The 11,236-nt window shown below is 42.4% G+C and overlaps 1 protein-coding gene across 1 annotated transcript in view; it reads left to right on the forward strand.

Annotated features, from left to right (window-relative positions):
* Positions 1 to 11,236, forward strand: part of LOC6525320 (acetylcholine receptor subunit alpha-like) — a 92,232-nt gene that overhangs the window by 73,945 nt on the left and 7,051 nt on the right. Inside the window, exons 7-11 of the mRNA XM_002101120.4 lie at positions 918 to 1,086; positions 6,464 to 6,600; positions 7,753 to 7,899; positions 7,985 to 8,077; positions 8,211 to 9,225. Coding sequence (XP_002101156.1) covers positions 918 to 1,086; positions 6,464 to 6,600; positions 7,753 to 7,899; positions 7,985 to 8,077; positions 8,211 to 9,225 — 1,561 coding nt within the window. The remainder of the gene's footprint in view (positions 1 to 917; positions 1,087 to 6,463; positions 6,601 to 7,752; positions 7,900 to 7,984; positions 8,078 to 8,210; positions 9,226 to 11,236) is intronic.

Below are 11,236 nucleotides of genomic sequence, written 5' to 3' on the forward strand. Positions count from 1 at the left end.
TTTTTTGTTATTTATACCTATTTTTTGTGCTGTTCCATGTCCTTCCAGAGTTTCCCAAGTGCCTACAAGAATTGGGGAGAATAAAACATAACGAACGGACTGTGCTCGACTCAATTTACAAAAATTCTCATTCTTTTTCTTCATTACTTTTTTACATTCTTTTGTTTTGTTTTCGTTGCTTTTTGCTTTTTGGTGGGCAACCGCAGTCAAAGATTATTAACTTTTAAATTATGCATTGGTCCAACGGTTGGCAAGTGGGCAAAAATATGAAAAAAAACTGCTCAAACACTGAATGACTGAATCGAACTGATTAACGCAAATGGATTCAAGTTTCAGGGCTTTAGTTCAATGAGTCCGGTTTTTAAGTGGATCATTTTTAAAAGTTTGCCTTTGCAACTTGCAGAAGCATTACACTAACACAATATCAAATATTGCCTAAAATGTGCCATTTAAAATTTAAATACTTTGCATTTTACCTTGACACCACAGTTTTGGAGTCAAGCACACTCAAACAGTTTGAGAGTCACTGCCACGCGATTCGCAGCTACGCAAAAATACACAAAACCATTTTGACACTCAGTTAGCAGTTAGGCCAATATTTTTTCAGCATTTTGCAATATTTATCATGCGGCCGATGATTTATGTGATTGGAGTGCCATATATCTCCGGCTATATGTGTGTTTATGTAAATAAATATAGGTTTTGGGCGCCTCGGCCACTGCGGCTGCTGCAATGCAAAAAACAAAAAAAAGAAATACCATCAAAATAAATATCGTCAAACCGAATGAACCTTAATAAATATTTACGCGCTGCGTAGCAATTTGCCTAACTCGTACGCAAATTTACCCAATACTCACTCCCAATATTGTAACATATAATAACATATGTACTATATTACCATTCCCAATCTCTTACAGAAACGAGAAGTTCTATACGTGCTGCGATGAGCCATATCTGGACATCACCTTCAACATCACGATGCGGCGGAAGACGCTCTTCTACACCGTCAACCTGATCATTCCCTGCATGGGCATCAGCTTCCTCACCATCCTCGTGTTCTACCTGCCATCGGACAGTGGCGAGAAGGTGAGTGAGGGGTATCTGTTAGTCGGGAGAAGTATCTGCAATTGGCAGTTAAAGAGCCTGGCTGTTCACTAGTCCAACACAGCACCTTGTAAATATAATGATAAATATTTAAAAATCTTCTTTTGCTTCTATGATTTCCATATAAAATATTTGTATAAGGTTTCATATGAAAACCTACAGAAAAAATAAATAAAATAATAAATAAAAGTGCATAATTTATTTACCTAGACATACTTAGAAACCACGCACAAGTATATTTATAGAGCCCATTGCGAAACTAATTATTATTTGTTCTTATCAAATTATTATTTATATCAAATTAAATATAGAGCTTATATGCTTATGCGGTGCTCGCTGTGCAGCTCGGCTGATAAACGCGTTCAATTAATGAGCTAAATTTTAATTAAATCAGTCGCAAAATAGTGGCGACCCGAGTGTCTAAAAGCTTTATCTTCTGTCAATTGGATTTATGCTAATGATACGCATGTTATTGCATTTAGTCGTTATTCGTTGTGAAATTTGCCATTAGAATCAAGTTCATTCGCTGCTGAAGCGCTTTGGCTTGAATATACAATTTTTTTGATTTTTTCCCACCCGATTTTTCCGCTGTATTTGCTTTGTTCACAGCTGCTGCCATTTTCCCCGCGCTTTTCACCATTCTGATATTTTTTGCATTAAACCAATTGCCATAATTTATTGCCCGCTCAGTCCGCTCCCCCCCTCGCCCATCAGCTAAAAATGTGCTTTTAATTAAAAAGCAAAAAAAAAAAAAGAAAAAATAATAATAATTTCACACTCAAATGAAAATGAAAATGCATTTCAACATTTTATACGTTTTGATTTTAATTCTTTTTTTTTCTGGTGTTCTCTTTGCTTGCTGTTTTTTATGTGAGTGTGTGTGTGTGTGTGAGTGTGTGTGTGTTTGTGTGTGTGTGTTTGTGGCTTTCTTTTTTCGCCCAGTTTGCCATCATTTAAGTTTGAGTAAATAAAATTACACGATGTATTCAATTTAATGCGAACAAAAGTCTGGCGCGACTTTATATATATATATTTATATGTATAGTACATATATGTATGTATATACACATATTTTTTCTTTTTTTTTTTGCGGTTCTTTGCGCGATTCTTTGAGGGAAAAAGCCAAACGAAAATGAAAACACGAAATGGCATAATGCATAAATATAAACATTTACATGCTGCTTGGGACTTATGAATAAATTACGGCCAATTTTCAAAATAAATAAAATGCAAAAATAATTTGTGTGCGCAAGCGGTTTGTGGATTACTGATGCTGATGCTGATGCCGATGTTGATGCCATTCGACATTTTCACATCGCTCACGGGGCATAATTTATGTTATAAATATTGACAGCGCCGGGCATTTTGGCATTTTGGCATTTGGTATTTGGCATTTGATGGGCCATCGGTACTCCAGTAGGCATTATGTAAATTACCGATTTGCATGTGCATTATCGAGTTAGGAGTGGTGTGCGAGTATTCAATGGCATAGAACACGTGTTAAAACGCAAACGACATATTTGCAGAGTTCGAGGATGTAACTACACATCTAAACCATTTAAATAGCCATCTGAACAGCCTTGGTATTTAGTTCTGACTTTAGATTTCAATTAAGTAGTATTTACGCATTGTAAATCAATTGTAAATAGCAATACTTAAACAAACACTATCAATATTTCGCTCGTGGCATTAAAAGTTGTCTGCTCCAATACAAAAAAATAATCAATTCGTGTGTTATTATTTTGCCACGAGTTTTCTTTTCTTTTTATTTATTTTTTGTAGCTTCTACGATTTGTGCCGTGTGTGCACATTTCACTGCACTGTTGTCCCTTTTATGGCCGGGCACGCACACTCATGCACTTGCACACACACACACACATGCACTCGCACACACACACACACACACAGATGGGGACAGACTGAAGAACTGACACACTGAGCTGGCAAATATTTGCGCCTAAAAGCAGGCAGCGAAATAAAACAGAGCACAAACTGCGGAACTGCGAAATTCCCGCCACCGGTCAGTCTGCAGTTAACTGTGGCAACTGTGGCACGTCCGCCACGCCCACTTCCCCCCGCCTATATCCTTTTGGTCCTTTTGGAGCCCAGTGGCCGAAGTTGCATCGGAATTGGAATTGGAATTGCCAATTTACATGCATATGCGCCACAACGCACTTCATTCATGCAATTGCCGATTGCGAGAGTGCGGAAAGGAGGTGGGCAATAATGGTTGTCCACACTGGCAGAAAATTACACCTAATTGAGATAGGTAGATAAGAGTAGGTTTTAAGCAATGTTTCCCCATTCCAATATATCTGAATGTTTAATTAAAATGTGTGCTGATAACAAATTGTCGACAGCTTTGAACTATAATAAGAGTGGGTATAATAAATGATATTTGTATGATAAAACCAAGGATGTTGGGTAAAAATTACTATAAAAAATAAATAATACCAAACCATAGGTAAGCGACCAATTTCTTGCTGTGCATAAAAACGAAGGGCTACTTTTGCGATACTAAGTAGCCGCACTGTTCCCAATTCGCCGCCGTTTATTTGCATCGTATTTTTATGGCCGAAACAATTACGTTTTACGAACGGCGTCCAGATTGAAACTGGCCCATCATTTGGGCCATCCAAACCATTCAAACCATTCAGTTTGCATTGAACTCGGCCCAACTGAACCGAAAACGTAACCGAAATGCATTTGGCCACCTTAATTACACCGAGCATTTGCATAAATAATTAGCAATTCGCTAGTGATGGCACCGTGAGGCGATTGCCCATGATTAGGGCTCATTGTAGCCATTAGTATCACCGCTAAGTACACTTCGACTTTTACTTGCTATAATAAAATAATTATTATAACATATAATCGCAGAAACACGATTTTCGGCAACAATTCAAAAATCATGGTCAAAAATTGAAAAAAAAATTTGAAATAAAATATTTTTTTTTTAAACACAGTTCGATTGGAAATTTAATTACGAACTCAAAGAGGTATGACATTCCATATTTGGACCAATATTTCGAATGCTGTGCTGAAAATACTGATATTTATGGTCGCAAAAACCAGAAAAACGATTTTTAGCAAAAATTCAATATTTACGATTGGTATTTTCGGTATAACTTGGCTAAAAATGGTCAGAAAGTTAAAAGAATTACATTTTTGTACTCCTAATTACCAATACTGACCAACCAAATCACTTTTTGACCGACTTTGTTAAAATAATTTTTGGCCAATTTTTCGCATTTTTTGTAAGGGGTAACATCATCAAAAATTGAAAAAAAATTAAAAAAAAAAAAATTTTTTTTTGAAAACACAGTTTGATAGGAAATTTAATTACGAACTCAACGAGGTATGACATTCCATATTTGGACCAATATTACGAATGTTCTGATCAAAATACTGATATACATAGCTGTTTATATCTTACAATACTGTACTTCATGTGCTATAGTTCACCATTAGATATTATTAGATATTAGATATTATTAATTTTATATTATACTTGAGTTACCACACAGTCATTTATCACAGTGCACTTGTAGTTGAAAGGTCGAGGATGCTGGCAATGGATTTGCTTGGCAAGTTGTAACCTTAATTAGGCAACGTCACTAATCGCTTTACAAGCCCTGGCCCCAAACTAAGGCTAATTATCATAAAATCATTAAGCATCGAAAATTTATGCTGCACACACACACTCACACACACACACACACACACACACACACATCCACACTGAGAGAAACACGCAGACAGACAGAAGAGAGGATCAAATTGCGCGTCTCATTTTCAACATTTAATTACTTTATGCGCACACACACACACACGCACAGCAAAAACCCATACATAAGCACGCTTAATTACAATCAGCTTAGGCATAAGTAAGGTAAACTGCCACGCCCCCCTTTACCAAGCCCACTCCCCCCAACCACCCACCCACCGCTGCTTTCACACCCACAAATCATTTTGCGCTTTATTGAGCGAACCAAAAAGTGTGCCGCGTTTTCGTTTTCATTTCCATGTCGATGTGGCAAGGGGTGTGGGGGTGTGGGGGTTTTTCCACCCAAGCAAAAAATTTTCTTTTTCGGCACTTTGCCGTTTGCTGTTTGCCGTTTGCCGTTTGCCCTTGCATATGATTTGTTGGCCAGCTTCTGGCAAGGCCGCAATTGCCAACTGACAAACCGCCTTTTCATACGCCCATTGCCCCGGCTTATTATTTGCTTGTGATGCCCGCTTAGGCATTCTAAATCAATTTGGATTTGTGGCTCCAATTGCCGCCCAAGCGAGCGGAATCCGATTCTGGATCGGAATCGGAATCGGATTTTGATTCGGAATCGGGAATCGGAATCGGAATCTTGGCAATTATATGGCACAGAAATTAAGAGCACAACCTGATTATTGCAAGCATTATTAGGCAGATGGCATTCAAAGCACACAATCAAATGAGTTTTTAACGAAGAAATACGAATTTAATTAAATGCTTTTAAGTGAATTTAAGTAATTGATAACATTAACTTACTTTTATGCTTTTGAATATTTTTAATATTTATTTATAAGTTTACGTAATCCCAAGAAGCTTTATCGATTGCCAGCGTTCATTAACTGCGTCCAGCTGAACTTCGCCTCATTAATTATGCCAAGCAGCTTAAATGTCCTAGCTATTATAACTATTTAGTTCAGACAGCCTTCGTTATCTTTTCATATAAATTAATTAGCAGGCATAACGTCTTATTAAGGTGTTTCCATGCTAATCACCTAATCCTATCGACTTACTTATCAAATCAACTGGAGTAAGTTCTTCTCCCGAACTTTATTAAACATATTTAATAGAATACCTAGCAAACTTTATATAAATATGAAAGCTTAATCGCTGCAGCAGCTAGCACTTGTAATTCGCCTAATAGAATTCCCAGACACCTGATTCCACTAAGTGGTTGGTATTACGTAATCGATATGTTTATTCCGATTTCGCCACTATTAAAGCACAGAGCAGCTGAAAAAAATTGCAAATGCTCCACGGAACTCCACGGAAAATGGAAAATGGTTGGGGAAAACAGCTTAAGCTGCCGTCTGAGCAATATTTATGCATTATAAATGAGATACTATACCTTATCGCGCCGGGAGTTTCCCCTTGTTGTTCGCCGTTCGCAGTTCGCAATTGTCGCTTCTTTATGGCGCTTTAGATTTTCCGCTCGACGTGCAGCTCAATTTGCCACGCCCCCAAGCCCCCAATCCTCTGGAGCTGCCGCCCTACCCACTTCCTGTCTCACTCGCACTCACCAACGATATATATATTGTATATATATACTATATATATATACTGTATCTATATGTATCTGATGTATATTTGCAGGTCTCATTAAGCATATCCATTCTGCTGTCGCTCACTGTGTTCTTCCTGCTGCTGGCGGAAATCATTCCGCCCACATCGCTGGTGGTGCCGCTGCTGGGAAAGTTTGTGCTCTTCACCATGATACTGGATACCTTCAGGTGAGTGCCCCCTGCGCCCCCTCGAGTCACCCACGAGCTTGCCACGCTTTTCCCCCGATTTTCCAACGATTATGCACACCAAATGGGCAGCAAAAGTATTCAAAACTAGGAAAAAAGTTCCCAAATTGCGTTTATAAGCATTCTAAATGCAATTATTGCATTAATTATGATTACTCACATTTCTGATATCTAGACTTACAAATAAATAAATAGATAATTGTGAACATTATATTTTAATATCCTATTTATGAGCTTATAAATTGATTTTCCTTTGCTGTAAATCACCTTTCGCTGTGCCGAATGTAAAATGCCTTGTCTACTATTATTTAAAATTATTTAAAAATTTAAGTTACCCAAGCAAATAGGTATTTAAAATCTTTGAAAACTTTCAAAAATTTTGGAACAACTTTTCGTAACTTTGACTGGTTTTTGGAAAAGTTCACTAACGCTGGCGGAAAATGAAATTCGTTTGTGGCTTAGTGCCACGCCCAACGCCGCCGCCCACCCGCTGGGAGCCTATTAAATGGCTGCGGCAATTTACAGTCATTCGCCACGCCCACAAGGCGACTGGCCGACTGGTGGCACACCAAATGATGGCCGCCTAATTGTTGGTAAACAAAAGTCGACCAAGAGTCGGAGTCGGAGTTGGAGTCTGCCAACAATGGGAATCGCCAGTGGCGCAACAGGACCTCGCCTCAAATGATGTAATTAAGGCTGGCAGGACACGCTGGCAGCCCCACTACACCTACTACTACCCTTATCCTTCGTCCTTCGTCCTTCGTCCTTCGTCCTGCTGCCTTCGCCGCCTTATTCTTGTGATTGCCAACGCCTTGGCCAGCTGCTAATTAGACGTGGGCGTCGCAAGTTAATTACCCAGACTAAGAGAGCAACTCACTTAAGTCCTTTCTGCATGTTGCCACCACCACCACCACCCACAATTTTATCCTTGGACAACTCTTCTGCAGAGGCTACAAAAAATATAGTGACACTTTATCACGCACTTGCAGCGAATAATGTGGGCTAAACGCATAAAGATTCCACTTTATTTCGATTTCTTACACATTTATGTTGCATAACCTAACAACAATTATAAGCACTTAACTGATACGAGGCATTTGCACTCACCACAACCGAAAATTTCTTTCCGTGCAGCATCTGTGTGACTGTGCTGGTGCTGAACATCCACTTCCGGTCGCCGCAGACGCACACGATGGCTCCGTGGGTGCGGACCGTGTTCATCAACCAGCTGCCCCGCTTCCTGGTCATGCGGCGTCCGCTCTATCCGATCAGCGAGATGATGTGAGTGCCCGCCCTCGCATGGAAATTGTTCACGGACTCCCGCTTAGTAACAATGTCCCCTTGTTTTTCTACATCCAATCCGCAGCAAATCCTCGCGCCGCCTGATGGTGCGCACCTGCAACGGACTCGAACTGAGGGATCAAATACCACCGCTGCCACCGCCGGTGGCCTTGTCTCGGTAAGTTCCCACCTACAGTTAATATGTAGTTATCAATCAAAATGCATAATTATCAAAGGTAAAAGGTAGCAAAGCTATCATAAAGAGATGTTGAATAGGTTTACTTACATTTTACATGTGCACATCTTTGCAGCATGCACCACAGCCCGAAGACAACATCGCGCAGCACCTCGCCGCACCTGCAGCACCGCGTGCAGACCTACAACCTGATGGACGAGTGCGGCATGGGCATGGGCATGGGCATGGGCGGCGGTGCCTCCACCATCACTGGCCATTTGAGCTCACTCTATCCGCCGACCATGTCGACGGCCAACCAACAGACCTCGACCACATCCTCGCTGATCGATGCCCAGTACCACAATCAGTACCAGCAGACGGGCGGCTCGCTGCTGGACCATCCACTGACACCCACCAAGTTCCGCCAGATGACCTCGACCTCCAGCCAGACGGGTCAGAATGGCAGCGGGAACGGTAACGGTAATGGTAACGGTAATGGGAACGGGAACGGTGGCTATGGGGGGCATGGCCAGAGTGGCGGCGGTCACCATTTGTATCGGCAGCAGTCGAGCTGCTCGGCAAACTTTTCGCCGCTGCCGCAGCACGCCCACCAGGCGCACGCCTCCACCACCACCAGTGATCTGGGCATGGCCAATCCGAATGTGATAAAGTCGACGACGACGGTTAACTCGGTGGCCACCGCCTCGACGCTGGCGGACTCCTGCTGCAGCGGCACCATCCAGATTCATCAGGGCATGGGCGCCGGTGCCGCCTGCCAGTCGTCGGAGCTGCTGCATCACCAGCAGCTGCACCACCAGCAGATGCACCACCAGCAGCAGCAGCAGTACCACCACCAGCGACCCACCACCTCGGCAGCGGCGGCGGCAGCGGCAGCCGCCGGCGGACCCAGCACCTCGGCAGCGGCAGCTGCAGCAGCGGCGGCAGCGGCAGCCGGAACGCCACCCCCACCGCCTCCGCCGGCGGGCGTCTGTGATATTCTGCCCGCCTGTCAGCGCGAGGGCGGGCCGCACTGCTGCTCGGGGCGTGGCAATGTTCGCCAACGGTGGCACACCTGCCCGGAACTCCACAAGGCCATGGACGGGGTCACCTACATTGCGGATCAGACGCGCAAAGAGGAGGAGAGCACAAGGGTGAGTACAGCCCCGAATACGACGAGTTTTGGTCGGCGAATGTATCAAACTGATTCAAACTGATTTAAACTGATTCAAACTGATTCAGCTCGTAACCTAGTTATTTTTAATTAAATGGTGATGCCCCAAAGAGTATACTTTCGTTTTTGGTACTGCAAACATTTAATAAAAACTGACAGCCATTTAAGAACACTTGAACATTATTTTTAAAATGCACTTTTTCTCCCATACCCCATTGGAAAAACAATTTTCCGTGCTCTTTGCGAAAGCCTCAATTGCAGCGCGCCAAGGAGAGAAAAAAGAAACTGGTAAAACAAGTGGCCCAAAAGCCGCTTAACGTTTGACCGCAAAAGCGACGGCGATACCTGCGAAAGAGACAGCAAGTGAGACCAAGAAAGAGAGAGAGAGAAACAGAAACAGAAGCAGAAGTCAGTGCGGGTTTTGATGTTAATAAGCCTGGCGCAATAAATTAGAGCGGCCTAAGGCGGGATTTATTGGCACGTCGATAATCGATGGGCCAATAGTTGCGGCCGGAACTGGAGACTCTGGAGTGGAGATAGCACCTTGTCCAGGGCGCCCAGTGGCTGATGATGTCCGACTGTCACTGGCTCCGCCCTTTTGTTGACCTTTGCCGGCCGATGTCCCGGTGTCCATATGTCCATATGTGTGTCCGTGGGGCATCGCCGCCTCTATGGGCGCTCTTATGCCGGCTGCGCCAAAAGTTTTAATGACTTTTCATGCGCCTTATTGAGCAGCGAGCATGGCGTTGTCCTGCCATGGCACACTCAAAGGAAAGTCCTTGCTGGCGAGCAACAGTAGTGCACAATTTTTGGGGCTATAAAACTGGTGGGAAATCGTTAAAGAATACTTTATGGTCTTTACTTGTCTGAATATTTCGAAGTATAAATAATTATTTTAGGTAAGAATGGCAGGAATAGCTTATTTCTTGAAGTGCAGCGTAGCTACGATCATTGCTGTTGCTGCTGTCCTGTCATCATAATGAATGTTTGCTTGTGGCATCGAACAAAATGCCAATAAAAGTATTTTATTAAAATTACGCACACATTCAATCATTATTGGAATGTCCTGCCGGGCTTAGCGGCCAAGGAAGCCGAAGGGGCAGAGGAAAACGAGGAGGAGGTGGCGTGGGACTGAGACTTCGTTACTCCCGGACACTTGGACAGAACTAGGACACCTCCGGACGGGAAATGGGGAGCAGAGGACACGGGGCACAGCGCACAGGACGCAGGACGCAGGACACTGAACACGAAAGCCAAGAGCAGTGTTGTCAGTCGCAAAAGACCAAAAGTAGCTTCCCTAAGCCGCTCAATTATTGGCGTTTAAGCTGATCAAAAAATTAGATTTTAGAAGTAGTTAACATCTAGAGTCTAAAACTATTAGCAGAGCTACCCAAGAATATATCAGTCCTTGACTTTTCCTTTTCAACAATATTATAACATATTTATATAACTATGAAAAAGTAGGCAATCATTTCGTTGGCGATAAAATAGCCAAACTGACATATCCAAGGAACGTCGAATGCTGAGAAATGCGAGACAGCTTCGGCGGCATTTACATTGAGTGCGTGTCACTTGCGCCACGCCCCCCTGGGCGACAACGGCAGGCGTTGGGAGTGGGGGCGTGGCAGCGGACTGACTGGGGAATTAGTCGCAAGACGCGTGCTCGAAGTTGAACATATTGGCCTGGCTTATGAACTGCAGGCCCAGCGAATGAATATCGAATGAATGCCAATCGCATGGGTGGCAATCAGGTTGGCTAAAGATTGAATGCTTTTTTTTTAAAGATGTGTCGATTTAAATGTTAATTTACCAAGCAAAAGGAATTATATATAAGAGCTGATGTTATGAGAACCATAAATGAGTTACACAACATACATATATTTTTTAAATTTATTTAATCAAAAAAATGTGCCTTTAAATGCGTGTTTAACTAATGATGGATTAATATTGATAACTAAATTAATTTATTGTGTTCTTTTCGGTGACAACAG

The sequence above is a fragment of the Drosophila yakuba genome, chromosome X, assembly GCF_016746365.2.
Source record: "Drosophila yakuba strain Tai18E2 chromosome X, Prin_Dyak_Tai18E2_2.1, whole genome shotgun sequence".
NCBI classification, from domain to species: domain Eukaryota; kingdom Metazoa; phylum Arthropoda; class Insecta; order Diptera; family Drosophilidae; genus Drosophila; species Drosophila yakuba.